At 37.6% G+C, this 20,824-nt stretch overlaps 1 protein-coding gene across 1 annotated transcript in view; it reads right to left on the bottom strand.

Moving 5' to 3' along the window:
* Positions 1 to 20,824, bottom strand: part of Usp7 (Ubiquitin-specific protease 7) — a 518,151-nt gene that overhangs the window by 52,096 nt on the left and 445,231 nt on the right. The window contains exon 24 of the mRNA XM_090378438.1: positions 16,328 to 16,427. Coding sequence (XP_090234564.1) covers positions 16,328 to 16,427 — 100 coding nt within the window. The remainder of the gene's footprint in view (positions 1 to 16,327; positions 16,428 to 20,824) is intronic.

Genomic DNA, 20,824 nt, shown 5'->3' with positions numbered 1-20,824 from the left:
TACGGAGGCACCTTTTATTAGTGGACTGGGTTCAGTCCACTAATAAATAATGAACAGCCAGTTGAACAAGACATGATGTCATTCATTAATAGACATGGGTGAGTGTGGTATGTAGTAGTAGTAAGTGGCATGTGATGCATTAAAGCAATGTGTATGAGCTTATGCAGCATCAGCCAAAAAAAAATTCACACAACCATCCCCTCTAAACGTTTGTACAGCTCCTCCTTAAATTTATTTAACCTATCAACTTCCAAAGGCAAATACAAAACGACAGATGGAAGTTTGTTCCAGCAATTAACCACCCGCTGACTAAAGTCAAATTTTCGCACATCTATTCTACATCTATCTTTCCTCAATTTGAATTTATGCCCCCTTAGGTTCGTAATCTGAACAAGTGGAAGAATACCATCAGAATTCAGTGTACTCAACCCATTCAAGGCCTTATGCACTTCAATCAGATCACCACGCAGGTGCCTAGTCTCCAGCCGCTGCAATTTTCAGAACTTAAGCCTCTCTTGGTAAGAGGATCCCTTCATTTCCCCTCAACAATCTTTTTTCCCTTCTCTATACATGCTCAAGCAAATCTACATCCTTCCTAAAATGAGGCCTCCAGATCTGTACGCAGTACTCAAGGCATGGCCTGACCATTGCCTTATACAGAGGGACAATCACCTCCTTTTCCCAATGATATACAGAAAAATTCCTGTATATCATTGACAAAACCCCACGACCTGCCCTGGCAGCCTGTCTGCATTGCTCAAAAAACTTCATATCTGACTGCACAATTACTCCCAGGTCTTTTTCATTTTCTATCACCTTAAGTGTAGTCCACACAGTTGATATGTTCCTCTGGGGTTACCTTCTACCCATATGCAGTAATTATTGTTCAATCTCTAGCCTTACTAAAATTATGGAAGGCTAAGGATTGGACCTAACTTTTGGTCTGGTTTTATTTGGCAAAGTTTGTTTCCTGGATAACCTCTCCAGATTAGTGACCAACTATTATAACATGCTTTTGATGTGTTTTAATTGGTATATGGAAACTTAAGTCTGAGAAACAGTAGTAGTTGGGTTGTTTGGTATTCCACAATGTCCTGTGATCTGGCAGAAAGTCACAGATTGATTCAATTTAGAATGCATTTGTTTTATTAAAGGGTGAGAGTAATTGGTATTATTACTTATAGCAGACAAAACTAAAAGTTCACTAATCTGATTCAGAGTTAAATTTATAGCAAAAGATTTGGCAGAAAAAGATGCTGCATTCTAGTGGTAATGACATAGTAATGGTGAATGAACAGAAGATTTCCACAGCACCTACTTGGGTCTCTGCTTTTAATCTACCTGTATAGATTTTAGAGACCCATAAGTTAGGAAAGAGAATGAGTTGCAAGGACTGTACAATATTGGAGGGATACAAGATGTTCTTTCCCTATTTATGCAATTTATGATGACTGTTTAAAGCAGTTTAAATATAAATTGCAAAGATATTTGTTAGATCTGATGGTGTCATGTTCTGAAATATATTGTCAATTTTTAAGGCATGTGATGCAAGAAAGCAAGCTTATGAGCTTAGGTAGCATCAGTCAAAAAAAAAAAAAAACGAAATTCACACATCCATTCCGTCTAAAGGTTTGTCCAGTTTCACTTTGAATTTATTTAAGCTATCAACTTCCGCAACGACAGATGAATGTTTGTTCCCGCAATTAGCCATCCGCTGGCTAAAGGCAAATTTCCACACATCTATTCTACAACTGTCTTCCTCAATTTGAATTTATGCCCCCTCAGGTTTGTAATTTGAGCAAGCCGAAGAATCCCATCAGAATTCAGCATGCTCAACTCATTCAAGGCCGTGTACACCTCAATCAGATTATCTCACAGGTGTCTAGTCTTCAGATCCTGCAATTTGCATTACTTTCTAGATAAGAGGATCCCCGTCGTTCCCCTCACCAATTTGTTGTCCTTCACTGTACATGCCCAAGCAACTCTGCATCCTTCCTAAAATGAGGCCTCCAGACCTGTATGCAATACTCAAGGCACTGCCTGACCATTGCCTTATACAAAGGGATAATCACCTCCTTTTCATTACTAGCAAAATTGCTGTATATAATGGCAATATCCATTGATCAGCCCTGGTAGCCTATCTGCACTGCTCAGAAAACTTGATATCTGACTGCACAATTACTCACAGATCTTTTACATTTTCTACCACTCTAAGTATATTACCACACAGTTGCTAAGTTTCTCTGGGGTTATTTCTACCCATATGTAGTTCTTTGCATCTGTCAATGTTCAGTTGCCACTTCTCAGCCCATATGCACAAATTTTCTACATCTTGTTGCAGTAGCACACTGCCATTAGTATCATTAACAACCCTGCCAACCTTTGTATCATCTGAACCTCAATATGAACCTGATATACCTTCATCAAATATCATTGATAAAAATACAAAACAACAGTGGGCTCAACACCGAACCCTGGGGGACAACACTATTAACATTAGTCCACGAAGAGCAGCGGCCATTGATTACCACTCTCTGTCTTCTACCACCCAATCACCTTTTTATCCATTGTAGCAACAGTGTCAAAAGCTTTCCTGAAATTCAAAGATATAATATCAAAATTATTTTTATATCATATACTTGGAACAGGTTAGGTTTTCATTTGGTTTTCTATTACAAAATGGCTAACATTCGGTATTGTACAAGCATCTCTAACTAGGGTGAGAGGGAAAACTCGGGTTGAGAGGGATTTTTCCACCATACAGCAGAAGTAATGTTTTCCTGCAGAGCTGTAAGGGAGGTCTGTGGGCTTTGATGTGAAGTCTTTGAACTGGGAAGCTTCTGAAAGCCAATAGAGAAACTCTTAGAGAACTGTGCTGGATGGTGTTTAATTGCTCTAAAGTACTTTTTCCCTTACAGAGTCATACACTGGAGAGCCACAGTCCAAGAGGAGACTGCATGAGAGCTCTATAAAGATGGATCTAGGCAAGTCAATCAGCGCCTCATGACATAGATGATGCACACCAGAGGACATTAAATTTCTTGATTGTAGATGGTTTGAAAATGGGCCACATGTGCTTGAAAGTTCAGTTTACTATCTAAAATCAGGTAATAAAATGGATAACGTGAGCAAGAGGAATTTATCTGTAGCTCAAAATCAGGATGAAGTGACCATAGTTTGCAGAAATGAGTGGTGGTGGATTTCTGTCAAGATAGGGAGAAGATGTTAGTGTGAATAAATACAAGACTGAGAATTTTGTCAATGGAAGATAAAAAGCATGTGGAATAATCAGCTAACTGAGCCACCATAAAACTGATACAACCCATCATGGTGTGGTTGTATCAAAACAGCCAGAAATATTAGATTTCCAACTTTAGTTTCTTCTAGTTCTGATCTTGAGGTCTGATACATATGTGCCTTGTTCCTATTATCTAGCTAAATTACAGCACAGAAAGAGATATTTAAAAGCAACACAATACAATTCGAATGTTCCTTTTCGACTATTTAGCACTAATCATTAGAGGAGAATATCCTGAAGCTGGAACCTTCAAGTCCAAAATAGACATCAGTTAGAAAGAGAGAGAAAACAAAGAAAATCGAGATGTTTACTTTGTGAAAAAAATCCTATAATGAATCCAAAGAGTAATAATCATACAGTTATCATTTTGCTATTATGTTAAGAAATGTTAATTCTATTATGTATAATTACAGAGAATGAAAGTTTAATATGTGTGTGTGTGTGTGTGTCTGTATGCAGGCATGTCAGATAAGTATGTCCTATTCTTCTCTGTTCAAATACTTCTTATCACACTGTCTAAATGCTAGCTTGCCAAAATTTTGAACCTTATTTCAACTGAAAAAGTTTATTAGTGGTTTTGGTGTGCGATAACTCTTTCCACTGTGCAAGGCACATTGATTATATTATATTCGGAGGCTGGATTAGGGACAGAGGTTAATTTAAAGTTACTGATTTTTAGCAGCTTTATCAGTTCATCCCCTTTACCCACCCCTGAATTTACTGGCTTCTGATTTGGTTGAAAATTATACAAGGATTTTGCATTGCCATATATGAACTGAGAGAGCCAGCATAAACTACACATTTTTAAGATGGGTAAAGATTCTGATTTACAAAAGCAGATTTTATTGCATAGTTCTGCTGAAAGGAAGCTAAATGGAGGTGGAGAAGGGGAGCAGAAATTATCGATAATAGTGGAATCTTCTAGATCCATCTGTAGAAGTGACAACATTCCGTACTCGAAATAAAGATTGCGACAAATTCTATCAAACAGAAGGTGAGCTCATTGTTTGTAATGATGTTGATGGTCTAATGGCTGCAATGAACATGAGGCACGTTCCTGAAGAATGGCAAATATTTATAAAAGTTTCTAAGATTAGCCTTGAGGGAGTTTTTTCACACAATGGAAATATGCTGCCTTCAATACCTCTTGCATATGCCATCCACAAAAAAAGAAACATACACAAACATGGAAAACACCGTCTTAGGTTTACACCATCAGAAGTGTGAGTGGGGATATGTGGTGATTTAAAGATAATCACCATTTTATTAGGACTACAAAAGGGTTACACTAAGTATTTTTGCTATTTCTGCGAGCGGGATAGGTGTGCAAAGGATATGCACTACAAAAAGAAGACTTGGCCACAACAAAAGTCATTAACAACTGGAATGAAGACAGCATTTGAACCTCTGGTAGATCCAAATAAAGTTTACTTCCACCACTCTACATCAAACTGGAGGCTCATGAAAAATTTTGTGAAGGCTTTGGAAGTGAACGGTTCTGCATTCACATATTTGCAAGAGAAATTCCGAAGATTTAGTACAGAAAAGGCAGGCATTTCTGTCCATCTTCCCTGGTCCATCTTCTACAGTGATATCCCAGATGGGTAGCATGGTCTTCTATTGCAAAGTATTTCTTCAACTTTCCAAATATGCACGGGGAGGAAAGAGCAGATGGAAAGATCAATGGCAGCAAACATAAATCAGGAGACAGGTAGAAAACAGCATTATAGCACACAGTTCGAATTAAAAAGTCCTCTTTTTTTCAAGCAGAGGCTGTAAAATCTGACCTCCTCCACTGTACTCAACCCTATCCCACAGACCAGTGTCCACAAAATCTAGTAATAGAAAAGGAGAGAGAAATTGCTTAATTACATCACTAAGATCTGCCTGGTAGATGTTTTCCAAGGAGGGAAATAGATTGAGCAGATTGTTAGAAGGAACCCGACTCTGAGATAAATCAGTCCATCTAAGTTAGTGATAAGTGCCATTAGATGAAAAGGGAACACATTTATCCTCAAGTATGGCGACTATCTGTAGGAAGGACAGTCCCCAGATCCATCCTTCCAAGTGATAGTAGATCTGTGAATGTAAGGGTCCTCCTTTACTTTTAAATATGTCTGCTATAAGCAAAAACACATTAGTTCGTGTTAATGTACTTTGTCCTAACACAGGAGAATTGTTATGTTTTCAATATTTCAATGGAAACCACAGCAGTTCCTTGTTAAGACTTTGCTTTCTGTCTTGGATTTATCCCTTTTTAGGGCAGTATGGATTTTATTACAATATTCACAATTACACCTTCACAAAAAGTTTCAAAGACCATGCCTTCATTTGCTTCCTTCATCCTTATCTTCATTTTTTTAAAAATTTTGTTGTGGGGGAGCAAATCAGGTATTTTGGAAGTACTATTCTTCTTTGTATCATTGGGTTTAGTTAGAGATGGAACAATAAGTGGCAGTTGATAACTATTTTGTACTGGATTTTGACTGTTTAATAAATGGTTTGCAATGGAAGCAATATATTCTTTTTGTGACATTGTAATCCCGGTTTTGGATTCAATAGATTGCTTTCCTTAACCCACCGGGATCCCCTTTCTGAGTTTCCACAGGTCACAGCAAAGGCCTGGAACCAAAGGTGTGGGCATTGGATCTCAATGATGTGAATCTGGAGGAATAGCAGTGTTACTAGGAGGTTCCCATGTGAGCATCTGTATGTGGGAGAGGGGCTGATTTTAAGGGCCAATGTTGTCATGATCTTTTGGAACAAGGGGCCCACTAAATCTGATTCTAGTAATCATTTGCTGATATCCATTATCAGTGTTAACGTCAGAATCTTTGAGTTGGCCATTTTTAAAAAGTTTTTTTTTTATTTGAAATTCTGAACTATTCATCTGGGAAAATACCAAATGTGCTCCTTTTAACAAGAATGAAATCAATGAATGAAAAGATATTTTTTGTTTACTGTTTATCTCTATTTTACTGGGTTCTCATTTACTTTACTAATATAGATTTTATTTCAAGGAGAAATGGTATGATACAAATTGCATGATTAATTATACAAATAATGGACTCAGCTTTCTTAGGGAAATAAAGGATAATATATCATTGTTTAAAAATGTTCAAAAGCAATCACACTATTTTAAAAAGAGTAATATCAAATAAACTACTCAACAAGAAAAAAAAAAGTTTTTTTTTTTTTTTTTTCTTTCTTGAAATTAAAAAAAAAAAAAAAAAAAAAAAAGCTTTCCATGAATATTTTACTGTTAAACAGCATTGCCGAAGGTGAACACCTGGCATGTAAATTCTAAGTAGTGTCCAATATAAACTAATCTACTATCTTACAGAACTGCAAATTATTAGTATGGGTCGCATGGTACAAGAAAGCCTATGGCTTATGCTTCACCAGCCAAAAAAAAAAAAAAAAATAAATAAATAATAATAATTAATAAAAGAAAAGGAAATTAACCTATCATCCTATGTGTTTCCCTCACCGGAACATACTATCCAGATGCCCTTTGAATTTCCCCAAACTGTCAGCCTCTACCACCCATGTAGGTAACTTATTCCAGTAATAACAGTTTAACTGTTATTACTGGAAAAAGCCATAAGGTGCAATTTTCATTCCTGTTTTAAATGGAATAATAACTTATTCCAGTTAAAACAGGAATGAAATGGTGTGCTCTGTGCTTGATGTTGTCAATATGTGTTGTTATAATCTATTTATGATTATAACAACACAGGTTGACAACATCAAGCACAGAGCACACCATTTCATTCCTGTTTTTTGGCTTGAATTACCGAGATTTAATATTATCTTCAATACAGTCGGTCCTAGTATAACACGTGTTTACATTACACGAATTCGATCATACATGATTTATAAATAGGGGAACAGTATCTTATATAAAACGAACCGAATTCGCTTATGCACGATTCGCCTTTGCGTTTACAAGAAATGGCAGTCAAACGCAACACGATAGGAATGAAGAAGATTCTGAAAATGTATTTATGTGTTTTATATTTTATATCAGTGAAGGGGAAACACATTTCACCATAATAACGTAAAAACCAACACAATTCCAGCTATTGATATAATCGCAAATGCAATTAGATTGAGTTTACTACCAGTTTATAACAGATTCCACTAGCAGAAACGAAACTGGAAATTGTTTTTATTGTTTTATGGTAGTCACCCCCAGAAACGTGCTTTAGTAAAATGTGGGGTGTTAATAGTGTATCTCGGCCTTTATGGTGTTGTTTATTCAGTTGCTATACGAGCACAGCTTTGTTTATGTGTATTAGCGTGCCTCCTCGTTTTGTAATTGCGCTTTATTCCCTAAAAATTAGTAAAATATTACTTAAAAGGTGTGAAAAGGAAGCGTCCTGGTGAAGACACTGCAGATTCAGAGAGAGAGAGAGAGAGAGAGAGAGAGAGAGAGAGAGAGAGAGAGAGAGAGAAAAAGCAATATTGATAAACAGAGGCGGACTGGATCAAAAATTGTTACCCTTGAAAATTTATAGTGGCCTCGTACTACGGTTTATGGCCAAAATCACACTGGCCTCCGGCACACCGGGATTTCCCGGGAAAGGCTTATGGCCAGTCCGCCTCTGTCGATAGAGAAAAAAATATGAAATTGTGAAACGCTTTGAGCGAAATGAAAGACCATGTGATATTGCAAGTGCTACAGACCTAAATGAGGTAATGCCAAGAATTACAAAGAATGCGGAGAAAATAAAAACAACTTTCATAGCGGGAACAATTCAAAGTGTAATAAAAATCCATTAGATTAAGACACAAGAATTGGAAGAGATGGAACGGCTGTCATCTGTTTGGATAGAAAATCAAACAAAAAACAAGTTTGCTTACGATAGAAGCAAAAGCATTAGCAATATTTTATTACGACTATTTTATAAATATTTACGTATATAAAATACGTAAGTATTTTATTACGACTATTTTATTTAATATAATTTTTTTACGAATAAAATACGTATTTTATTCGTAAAAAATACTTTTTTAGTATTAAAAATACTAAAAATACTTTATTATAATATAATACATAATAAAAAATATTTATTATATTATAATAAAAAAATGTATTATATTTTTATTACGTATTTTAATCGTTATAAAATACGTAAGTATTTTATAACGATTAAAATTACCCAATTATTTATTGTGTTTAATAATGTTTTGGTTCCAAATGTGTGTTCAATCTTGGGTGGTCGGCACCTAACCCCACTTTTCCCATAGGGCCTGTTGTTTATATTGCACGATTTTGCATTGCACGAGAGTTTCTAGGAACACAACTATCGTGCTATACGAGGACAGACTGTACTAGGGAAGGCAGGCCATTCACATATTGGCTTAATGTGTCACCTAGTGTCGTCTTAGCAGTATGCTCACGAGAACCAGAACAGACTGCTATCTGACTCTAACAGCAGGACGGAACAGTACAATATCCTCTCAACTGTCTCTTGAGGTTGCTGCAGCCACCGGTAAAGAAATTTCCAATCAGACTATGTAAGAAGACCCGAATCAAGCAGACTCTGCACAAGTAAGCCAGTGATTTGTATCCCATTAACCCAAGACGACCACAGGGCTCAACAAAACTGGTGCTATGAAAACGTCACTTGGAGCCCTGACAAATACGGTTCTGTTCTCATCACAGAAAGGGGCACTCATGGTGTTCTCATGTGGGGGGGGATGGTGATCAACGTCTGCACCTCTGTGTGTTATTAACAGGGATAGTGAGAATAGGTCTTCGACTGACCTAGATTTTCTTTTCATTATCACTAGTTGAGACATACTGGCCACTCCAAATGTTTGTCTCGTTCAGCCTTAGATTTATTTAAGGGATCAACTTCCAAAACAACAGATGGACATTTGTTTTAGCAATCAACTACCCACTGGCTACAGGCAAATTTCCACACATCTATTCTACAACTGTCTTTTGTCAGTTTGAATCTATGCCCACTCAGGTTCTTAGACTCAGCAAGTGAAAGTAAGCCGACCGGGCTAGCTGAGTGGGTAAAGTACCTGCCCGGCAACCCAAAGGTCGCGGGTTCGATTCCCGCCTCGGGCTTGGATCAAAGTACTGCAAAAACCTTGGGAGGTGCAATATGGCCACAGAAGCCGATGCGCCAACAACTACCAAATCAAAAAAAAAAAAAAAAAAAGTGAAAGTATCCCATCAGTATTGATGCCTGCTCAAACTATTCAAGGCCTTGTACTCCTCAATCAGATAACCTTGCAGGTGCCTAGTCTCCAACTGACATGATGCTGCCAGAACTGACAGAATTTAAGCTTCTCCTCGTAAGAGAACCCCTTTGTTCCTCTCACCAATCTTATTGCGTTTCTCTGTACACGTTATAGCAACTATACATCCTTCCTAAAATGAGGCCTCCAGACCTGTAAGCAGTACTCAAGGTGTGGCATAACCATTGCCTTATGCAAAGTTATAATCACCTCCTTGTTTCTGCTAGCAAAATTACTATATATGTTTATAGTATGTCTATATATAAACATACTATATATGTTTATATATAGATGAGCTGCCAGAGCAGGCCATGGGGCCTGCTCTGGCAGCTCATCTTAAAATCTGACTGCACAATTACCCACAGGACTTTTTCATTCTCCACTGCCCTGAGTTTAGTACCACACAGTTGGTATGTTTTTCTTGGGTTACTGCTACCCATATGCAGTACTTTGCATTTGTCAATATTAAACTTCAGTTGCCACTTCTCAGTCCCTCTACCTAACACTTCTAGATCCTGTTGCAGTAGCATTATGTCTTTACTATCAGTAACAACCCTGCCAACCTTTATGTCATCGGCAAACTTGGACATTCAGTCTAACATACCTTTATCAATATCATTAATAAATACACAAAACAACATTGGGCCGGGCACCGAGCCCTGGGTGACCCACTAATAACATTAGTTCTTGTAGAGCAGCGTCCATTTATTATCACTCTCTGCTGTCTCCCATTCAACCATCCATTTATCCATTGCAGCAACTTGCCCTTAATGCTACATCCCTCCAATTTGTACAGCAGTCTTCCATGTGCAACAGTATCAAAGGCTTTCCTAAAAGCCAAGTATATGATATCAAAATTATTTTTTGGATCCAGTTCCTTTGTGACCACATCACAGCATCCAATCAAATTCGTCACACAAGACTTCCCCTTAACAAATCCATGCTGTGTCTGAACTATTACTGCAGTCTTGACTAGGTGATCTTGCATCCCTTCTTCAACCAGCGACTCCATTATTTTCCCCGGAACAGAAGTTAAACTAACAGGTCTATAATTATTTACGTCACCCTTTGAAGGCTTCCCAATTAGAATTCATTGTTTTAACATCATTAGTTGATCCCATTGTATAGAATTCAAAAACTGCCCGAGACCACTGTAGTCACCTTTACAAAAACAAAAACACTTCCCTTTACCCTTGATGGTAGTTACATCTTTAAGCAAATCCCACATCAGTAGACATTATCACTTAGTGTCTACTGATGAGGTCACTATCACTTAGTGGTTCCTTTATCTGCAAATTCCTAATGCATGTGTCATCACTGACAATAATCAGATCAAGAGTATTATCCCTTCTGGTTGCCCCTCGAACATGTTGCTTTAGATAAATCCACAAAAGCCTTTCTAGTGTGTTAGTGACCAACCCACGAGTTCCGATCAATATCTGGAAATATAAAATCCCTGATTACAAGACATTCTGATTTACTGGCCCACTATTTCTCTGCACAACTGTTCGTTGTAGTCATCAGAGTCATTAGGCCTATAACGACAGCACGCATGCATGACAATGGTACTACTCACAGAGCTGAAGTGGTGTAGGAATATCTTGAAACCGAAGATATCGAATGACTGCTGTGGTCAGCACAAACACCAGATTTAAATTCGATCGAACATGTGTGGGACGCCCATGGGTGTCGCATCGCATGCTGACAGCCAACTCCCTGGTCACTTTGTGAACCAAGCGCTGTGCTGTTGGAAGAATGGGATCACAGTTCACTGTTATTAGGCCTGTTTGAAGGGGATCATATGCCGTACTGATGTCATGTGACCATTTTCCTACATTGTCTTCTGTAATGTGACATTTGTAATGTGTCTTCTGTAATGTGTTGAACAAAAGCCGAGAATTAGGGTTGAATTTGAAAGTGTCTGCAATTCTGCCCAGACACGATAGGAGGGAGTATATGATGAGAGCCTTGTCGATCAATTCGGCCCTGGAAAGATTGTGCAAGGCTCAAGGGGTAGAATTTTTTTCAGCCTGTACTGTACTTGTTAACAGGAGAGATTGCTTCTACAGGGATGGGATACACTTAAATAGAAAGGGTGCAAGAATATTTGCTGATGCTATCGAGGCAGTGTTAGGTGGGTCGGAAACCTGCTAGCTTGGGGGGAGACAAAGACCAATAGATTGACAGTAGCCACTGGCAGAGGTGAAAGAGATTCTTGCACTGCTTCTATTAGAATGAGCAGAAGCCTGAAAAACAAGATGCATGGTATTTCAGGGACTGCTGGGAGCCATTGCGGTACAAGTAAACATATGGGTTGTGTTAGGGTAGCTAAGAATAGAAACAGGTGCAGGTATACTTGCGTGTACACCAATGCTAGGAGTTTAGTAAATAAATTTGATGAATTTGAGGTATTGCTCAAAACATCAAAGGCAGATATTGTTGGGATATCAGAGACGTGGTGTCACACAGATATAAGGGATGCAGAACTGCAATTTGGGGAGTACAATGTTTACAGAAAGGATAGGAAGGGGGGAGGGTTTATGCTATTAGTTAAGAAACACATAAAAACCAAGGAAGTGAAGCCAGTCGACATCGCTGGACAGTGCAGTGTTGAGTCAGTTTGGTGTGACATAAGCATTGGGAGATCAAAATTGAGAGTAGGAGTGTGCTATAGGCCTAATGACTCTGATGAGTATAATAAGGAACTGTACAGGGAAATAGAGTGGGCCAGTAAATCAGAGAGTCTTATAATGGGAGATTTTAATTTCCCAGATATTGACTGGAATTTGGGCCCTGGTCACTCACACACTAGCAGGGCTTTTGTGGATTTATTGGATGACTGTTTCCTACATCAGCATGTTCGGGAGGCAACTAGAGGGAGTAATACTCTTGATTTGATTATCGGCAGTGATTCTTCATGCATTAAGAATCTGCAGATAAACGAACCACTAGGTGGCAGTGATCACAGTGTGCTGAAGTGGGATTTACTGAAAGAGGTAACTACCATTAGGGGTAAAGGGAAGGGTTATTGCTTCCGTAAAGGCGACTACGATGGACTGAGACAGTATGTAAATTCTATACAGTGGGACCAACCAACTGATGATGTTACCAACAGCAAATTCAAAATGGGAAGCATTCAAAGAACTTATCTTGGAAGCTACTAGGCTTTACATACCAACTAAGAAATATTGTTCAAGGTTTAGGCCAAAATGGATGTCAGATGAACTAATGAGGCATATGGCAGAGAAGAAAAATGCATGGGATACTTACAAATTAACACATGGCACAGAAGCCTATGATAGATACAAGTTGATATGCAACCAAGTTACAAAGGAGGTTAGGCAGGCGAAGGCAGATTACGAGCAATCCTTGGCAAGGGATGCAAAGAAAAACAGCAAAGAGTTATTTTCTTATGTAAACTTTAGAAGGAAGGGGATGAATCAGATTGGTCCACTTGATATTGATGGGTCAACTGTTGATGATCCTGCTCAGGTAGCTAACAAACTAAATGAATATTTTTCATCGACATTCACACATGAGGAGTTATTCAGCAAGGAGAATGCCAGAGGTGTATTCAACTCTAGCAGTAAGCTATAGAATCTTGAAATAACTGGGAGTAAAGTGGAGGAGAAACTGTTGAAGATAAACACAAGAAAGGCACCCGGGGTGGATGGGATCTATCCAGTTATATTAAAGGAGGCAGCAAAGGAAGTAAGCAAACCCTTAGCCATAATTATGAGAGCTTCCTTGGACTCAGGGGAGGTACCCATAGACTGGAAATGTGCAAATGTGACCCCAATTCACAAAGGAGGATCAAAGGCTGACACAAGTAATTATAGACCTGTGAGCTTAACTTCTGTTCCAGGAAAATTAATGGAGGCACTGGTTAAAGAAGCACTGCAGGATCATTTAGACAAGATTTCAGTTATAGCTCAGACACAGCATGGTTTTGTTAAGGGGAAGTCTTGCCTGACCAACTTGATTGGATACTATGATGCAGTCACAAAAGAACTGGATGCAGGGAATAACTTTGATATTATATACTTGGATCTTAGAAAGGCTTTTGATACTGTTGCACATGGAAGACTGCTACACAAATTGGAGCAGTGTGACATTGGAGGCAAATTGCTGCTATGGATAAAGGGGTAGTTGAGGGGGAGAAGACAGAGAGTGGTAATCAATGGACACTGCTCATCGTGGACTAATGTTATTAGTGGAGTCCCTCAGGGCTCAGTGTTGGGTCCATTATTGTTTTCTGTATTTATCAATGATATTGATGATGGTATATCAAGCTTAATGTCCAAGTTTGCAGATGATACAAAGGTTGGCAGGGTTGTCAAGGACACTACTGACACTATGCTGCTGCAAGAGGATCTGGAAAGGTTGAGCAGATGGGCTGAGAGGTGGCAAATGAAGTTTAACATTGACAAATGTAAAGTACTACACATGGGAAACAGCAACCCCAGAGCAACGTATCAACTCTGTGGTACTACACTGACAGTGGTAGAAAATGAAAGGGACATGGGGGTGGTTGTGCAGGCAGATATGAAGTTCTCTGAGCAGTGCAGACGGGCTGCAAGAGTAGCTCATGGAGTATTGTCAATGATATACAGGAATTTTTCCAGCAGGAATAAGGAGGTGATTATTCCATTGTATAAGGCAATGGTCAGGCCACACCTAGAGTACTGTATACAGGTCTGGAGGTCTCATTTCAAGAAGGATGTAGAGCTGCTGGAACGAGTACAGAGAAGGGCAACAAGATTAATGAATGGAACAAAGGGGTGCTCTTACGAAGAAAGGCTTAAGTTTTGCAAATTGCAGTGTCTGGAGACTAGGCACCAGCGAGGTGATCTGATAGAGGTGTATAAAGCCTTGAATGGTTTAAACATGCTCAATGCTGATGGGATTCTTCCTCTAGCTCAGAAAAATCACCTGAGAGGGCATAAATTCAAATTGAGGAAAGACAGATGTAGGATAGACGTGCGGAAATTTGCCTTTAGCCAGCGGGTGGTTGGTTGGTGGAACAGACTTCCATCCCTTGTGGTGGAGGTTGATAGCCTAAATAAGTTTAAGGCTCAGCTGAACAGGTATTTCGAACGAACAGAGGGGTGAAGTGGAAGTGGTTTTTTTTTTTTTTTTTTTTTGCTGATGCTGCATAAGCTTGCTTTCTTGCATCAAATGCCTCTACTAATACTAATGCTAATTTTTGGAAATTCTTATACAACTCCTATAAATGTCCACGTACACTGGACAAGTATACAAATGAACACTTACCAAAAGTTTCTCATTGTCTCCTCATTTTATCTTTATACTATGGCACACAACCATACTAAATTTTGCTCCTCTTCATTGCAAACAGCACGTGTTACACTACATGTTCTGTTAATTTTCTCAAGAAGCGTATATGTTATTTGGAATCCTTACTGGCTTTAGCCAGTAAGGATTCCAAAACCCAACAAACTGGGATTCTTAACTGTTAAGGATTTGGCAAGTTCATCATATAATACCTTTAAGCTTTTGAAATATTCTGAACTTGCATAATATTCTTCTCCTACAAGCCTCAATGACCCACAAATGGAGAAATATTTCTGGCACTTGATATTGAAAGATCCTATTACCTTAACCTTAATACCGTAAGTGAATAAATGCTTTTTCATTCATCAAAACAAGCAGGACAGAAAGCTTTATTAGCTCTCTAATGCAGTGATTCTTCCAAAGCATAAAAATTATTAGAAATTCTATAACAGAGCAATGTCATTAAATATCTAGGTTAATACTATAATTGCATACTTTTGTGAATAAGCTAACTCCTCCAAACAAAGTAAATAGTATGTCTCACTACAGAGAATGAATATTATTTTTTCCTTTACACAAACTATTATTAAATTCAGAATATCAATTTCAATACCCTTTTTAATTCCTAGTCTTAATTTTCTCCTCTTTTTATGTTAGAAGCAGCTTGCGGGGTTGTATGCCACATATCGAGTCTCACTACTCACTTAGGGTCTTGACAGGCAATACCACTGAAGTAAAAGAACAATGTCAAAAGACTCATTCAACTAGCTAGCATATGTGTGAAACATAACTGAGAGGTACTCAATAATGTAAAGGACGAAACAGCATTTATTCTGTATAGTGATCGAAACTAATTACTGTAGTTCGAAAAGTTATCTTATTAAAAGTATGCAATTAAAGTATTATCCAAGATATTTAATATCGCTGCTCCTTTAAAGAATTTGTAATGATTTTTATGCTTTGGAAAAATCAGTGCATTAGAGAGTTAATAAAGTCTAATGTCTGGCTTGTTTTGATGGATGAAAAGGCATTTATTTGCTAAAATATGAATATGAGAGGCAGCTGTCATGGTTGTCGGCCACATATCGAGTCTCACAACTCACAATGTACAGCCAAAAATAATAGTAGTTATTTTAGATGGAATTCTTTTTTTGGTTTTTATATACCTCTTTAATCTAACTATGCAAAAAACAAATAAAAAAGCAAGAATAATAGAAATCATTGAAGAAAGTCACTGTGATCAGTAAAACTGACATCTGAAAGCCAGAGTGTTGGGAAACTCGCTTCTGAAAAAATTAAATAATATGACTATAGCAAATAAACTTCATATCTTATGTCACTAATAAATAAAGAACCTCTCAGATACAGATCTCTAGCAACATATATTTACTCATGTAAAAATGACATTCAAAATACACTAATAAAATTTTTCATAACCTTAAAATCCCCTTGTTACTGTAATAAGTGGACACACACCTGATCATAATTCATCTTTAGAGAAAGTTCCATGCTAAATCCAGGATCATTAGAAATAGTTTTATCACAGAAAGTAACTTCAACTCTGTAGAAGAGATCCCTAAAATAAAGAAACTCAAACAGTATGTAAATTTATAATAAAGAACATTGTCATGAATTAATCATCTTATAAATAAAACAATGATATTTAATATGAAAAAAATCATTACAAAGTTTAGGTAATTTCATATCATATTGTGAACTATGCATGAAAAAATTCTGCAATATGCAATGTACAAGAAATTGTGTACAAATCTGTAAACACCATTGAGATTCTGCAAATGGCAAAGCATTCAACTTTATTACTTTGAGCCTCCACTTTAGCTCGCCAAGAATAGATCACCAAAAATTGTATCATAACTAAATGCTTGAATACCATCAATAATAAGTTACATCCTACTAGAAGAGTAAATGCAGTTTAATACTGGAACAGTAAACAGAGTTAACTCTAACAATATTTTTCCTTACAGAATAGATGCTCATCTAACACACAAAATTGATTATTATTCAGCAAGTAGTACATGTTAAAAAATCATTTATAATATATCAGCCACTGCAACGTTAAAGAAGACAATGATATATGGGAAAGACAAACTTTGTTGCTGTTATTTTATTGTCTAACCTTTGTATTAAACACTTAAAATGGGAAAATCGAGCCATCACCATCTTTTATTTTTTGCAATACATACTACTAGTGCCACATCATAAGGTTTAATCATAAAAAATATCACTGAAAACCAAGAGTTGTGTACACCGTGTTTCACATTGACTGTCTGGCATGATTTAATCTCATCAGCACTAGTAGAGGAAAATGATGCAAGAAAGCAAGCTTATACAGCATCAAACAGGGGAAAAAAAAAAAAAAACACCCCTTCCCATTTCACTCATTCATTCACTCCAAATGTTTGCCTAGTTCTGCCTTGAATTAATTTAAGTTGTTGACCTCCACTGGAACAAATGGAATTTTTTCCAACTGCCTTTCTTCAATTTCAATTTATGCACCCTCTGGTTCATAATCTGAGTCCCATCAAGCATTGAGCCTGCTCAAACCATTCAAGACTTTATACACCTCAATGAGATCACCTTGCAAGTGCATAGTCTCCAGACAGTGCAATTTTCAGAACTTAAGTCTTTCTTGGTAAGAGAACCACTTTGTTCCCCCTCACCAATCTTGATTCCCTTCCATGTCCTGGTTCTCTTACTACATGTACTAGCAACTCTACATGCTTCCTCAAATGAGGTCTTCAGACCTGTACAGATTACTGAAGGTGTCACCTGACCATTGCCTTATGCAAGGAGATAATCACCTCCTTTTCCTAGCAAAATTCCTGTATATCATTGACCAAATCCCATGACCTGCTCCTGTATATGTTAAAGGGAAAGCCAATTGATGCTTTTGGGATGCTAGATTAGCATCAATGGGATCCAGTGCCCACAGCCTCTCCAACATGGCCCCTACCAGATATTAATATAGATCACAAGATATTAATGATTAAAAACATCCAAGAAAGGTAAGAAAAACAAGAACCTACACACACTTCATATTAATCCATTCAACTTCTGAACAACCTAGTTTTCTAGTTTTATTGGGAGACTCAATTGTCAGGGAAATGGGTAATATTTTTTGGAATTAAGACAGGTGGACCAAACCAGGGGGCATTTGCCAGAAGCAACAACTGATAATGTTACCAACAGGTTGTCAGATTTTAAGGGGAGTAAAGAGAGCATTATTCAGTGAGTACTAACAATATTAAACATGCACGACCTTGACCATTTGTTATATAAATATAGGACCATGCTGAAAAAATGATGCTAGTTATGTCAGAATGTGTCTGTCTGCAGTTCTACCCAGACATGATAGGAGGGAATATGTTTTGAATGGCTTGTGGATTAAGTTAACACCCTAGGGGGGAGGGATTTTTATCAGCTTAGCTCACAACTGTAGATAGAAGGAATCTATGTTGTACAGATGGTATTCACTTCTTTTTTTTTTTTTATGAAAACCCCAAACAAGAGAGGTAGAACCTATTGTACTTAGTATCGTGCATGGGTTGGAGTTTGAAAAAAAGAAGAAAGAAGATATTTGTTAGACTTGAACTTCTGTAGACTGTAATTTTCAGGAAATATGTATGAAGGAAGGTTATTCCAGAAAACGGCAGTCGAATGTATAAAAAAGGAAGATAGTATGAATCAGAGCTGTAATACTCAATATGTTCTAAGTTGATAATGATATTAGTAAATTAATAAGAGGAGTTTACCTCAATATAGTACGTGGAACACTTCCGTATGATACCCTCCAGAAATTAAAACGGAAAAAACGAAAAAATCGACAACTTACCGGTACATTAAAGTAAAATATAAATAATTAAAGTAAATTATAAATAATTAAATAATCAATTTAACACAATTCAAAATCAATTCAAAACAATTAAAATTCAAATTAACGCAATTAAAAGAAGCTAACGAAAATATTCAAAACGATTTTCCTCCAGCAACTACTCCAGAAGGAAAGGAAGGAAAATCGTTTTGAATATTTTCGTTAGCTTCTTTTAATTGCGTTAATTTGAATTTTAATTGTTTTGAATTGATTTTGAATTGTGTTAAATTGATTATTTAATTATTTATAATTTACTTTAATTATTTATATTTTACTTTAATGTACCGGTAAGTTGTCGATTTTTTCGTTTTTTCCGTTTTAATTTCTGGAGGGTATCATACGGAAGTGTTCCACGGACTATATTGAGGTAAACTCCTCTTATTAATTTACTAAAAAAGGAAGATGAAAAGTTGGTTCTGTGAATTTGAAGTGGACAGTAAATGGATGTTGGTGGCATATGTTCGGATTGTTTTGAAAGAAATAATGGGAATTATGAAAGCTAATTCAAAAGAACAGTGCCCATGTAAGTATCTCTAGAAAAGTCATGCAGCAGAAACAGAACGTCTATGAGAGAGAGTCTGTGGGAGATTTGTCAATTAACCTAACTGCTCTCTTCTGAATGGAATTTATAAGCCTGATGTTTGTTGTTTGGTTTTTAGGAGCATTAGCAACTAAGGCCATATTGCTCCGGGAATATGCGGTGGTCATTCCCTGACCTTTCCGCATCCTCCGTATTTGGTGGTGACGGGCTCGAATTATAAGCCTGAAAGAAGTTTTTGGGCACCATCCCAGTTGTGGAAACAATATTCCATGGTAGGGCAGATTTGCGATTTGTACAGTGAGCAGCTGTTTGGAAGAAAAGTAATGCTATGAGAGAAAGAGAATACTAAGTTTTTCAGATGCAGAGGAAGCAATATTTGTAATGTGGTTGTGCCAAGAGAGATTAGAAGTAATCCCCAAAAGAGATATAACAGGGGAACACATCTCGTGATTATGGCCTTGGGACACCCATGGTCCCAAGCTGGATATCATCATTCTTTTCTTTCTTGGTGATTCCTTTCTACTTCTCTCTCTCTCTCTCTCTCTCTCTCTCTCTCTCTCTCTCTCTCAGGGTTCTCAAATTTTTTTTGGCTCATGCAGTATAAGCCTCATGCTTCCTTGCATCATATAGCTAATAATAATAATAACAACAACAACAATCATCTTGATAAGGAATCGGAGTATACCAAAGATAAGCATAGATGAGCAATTAAGCAATTAACCATAGATGCCGTGGTCCTACAAGAAGCGGTGCATCATGTACACAGCCTACATCGATTACTGCAAGGCCTTTGACTCCGTGCCTCGTTATTGTTATTATTAGCCAGGCAAAAAAAAAAAAAAAAAAATGTTTCTGAATTACCCTGAGAGAGAGAAAGAGAACAAGAGTCAGAAGAAGAAGGGGACCAAGAAAGAGAAGAACGATTAGGTCCAGCTCAGGACCCTGGGTGTGCCAAGCCCATACTCACCAGATGTGAGTCCCTGGAGTTCAACATTGAGGTCAAGAACATCACAACCAATCCAATCCCCATCATGAGAGAAATCTTTCTGGGAAATGCCCTGAGCCCACTGTGGTTCTGTCTAGCACTTAATCCACTATCTACCATGCACAAGAGCAGCAAGTATGGCTATAATCTCAAAGAAGGAAGGAAGAACCTGTACACCCTCACCCACCTGATGTACAGGGATGATATCAAGCTCTACGTGGGAACTGAGAAGCAACTCCAGCAAGTACTCCAGATCAGCAAAAAAAAAAAAAAAAAAAAAAATTCAGCAATGATATTAGAATGGAATTTTGTCTAGAGAAATGCAAGACCCATGGACTGCAACAAGAAACTAGAAAACTAGTCAAAAAAACTAAACATCCAGCCACAGACTGGTAAAGAGATCGAAGCCATGGCAGAGGGAGAGGCCTAAAAATATCTGGGATGATGCAGGCTCAGCAGTTATAGCACAAGGAAATTCAGGCCTGACTGACCAAAAAATACCAACAGACACTCAGAAACCTGCTGAACGGAGGGAACACACTTAAAGCCATAAAC

Source organism: Mastigoproctus giganteus, chromosome 7 (genome assembly GCF_048544385.1).
Source record: "Mastigoproctus giganteus isolate SK-2022 chromosome 7, ASM4854438v1, whole genome shotgun sequence".
Lineage (NCBI taxonomy): Eukaryota > Metazoa > Arthropoda > Arachnida > Uropygi > Thelyphonidae > Mastigoproctus > Mastigoproctus giganteus.
The sequence above is the reverse complement of the archived record's forward strand: the minus strand, read 5'-3'. Positions and strand labels throughout refer to the sequence as shown.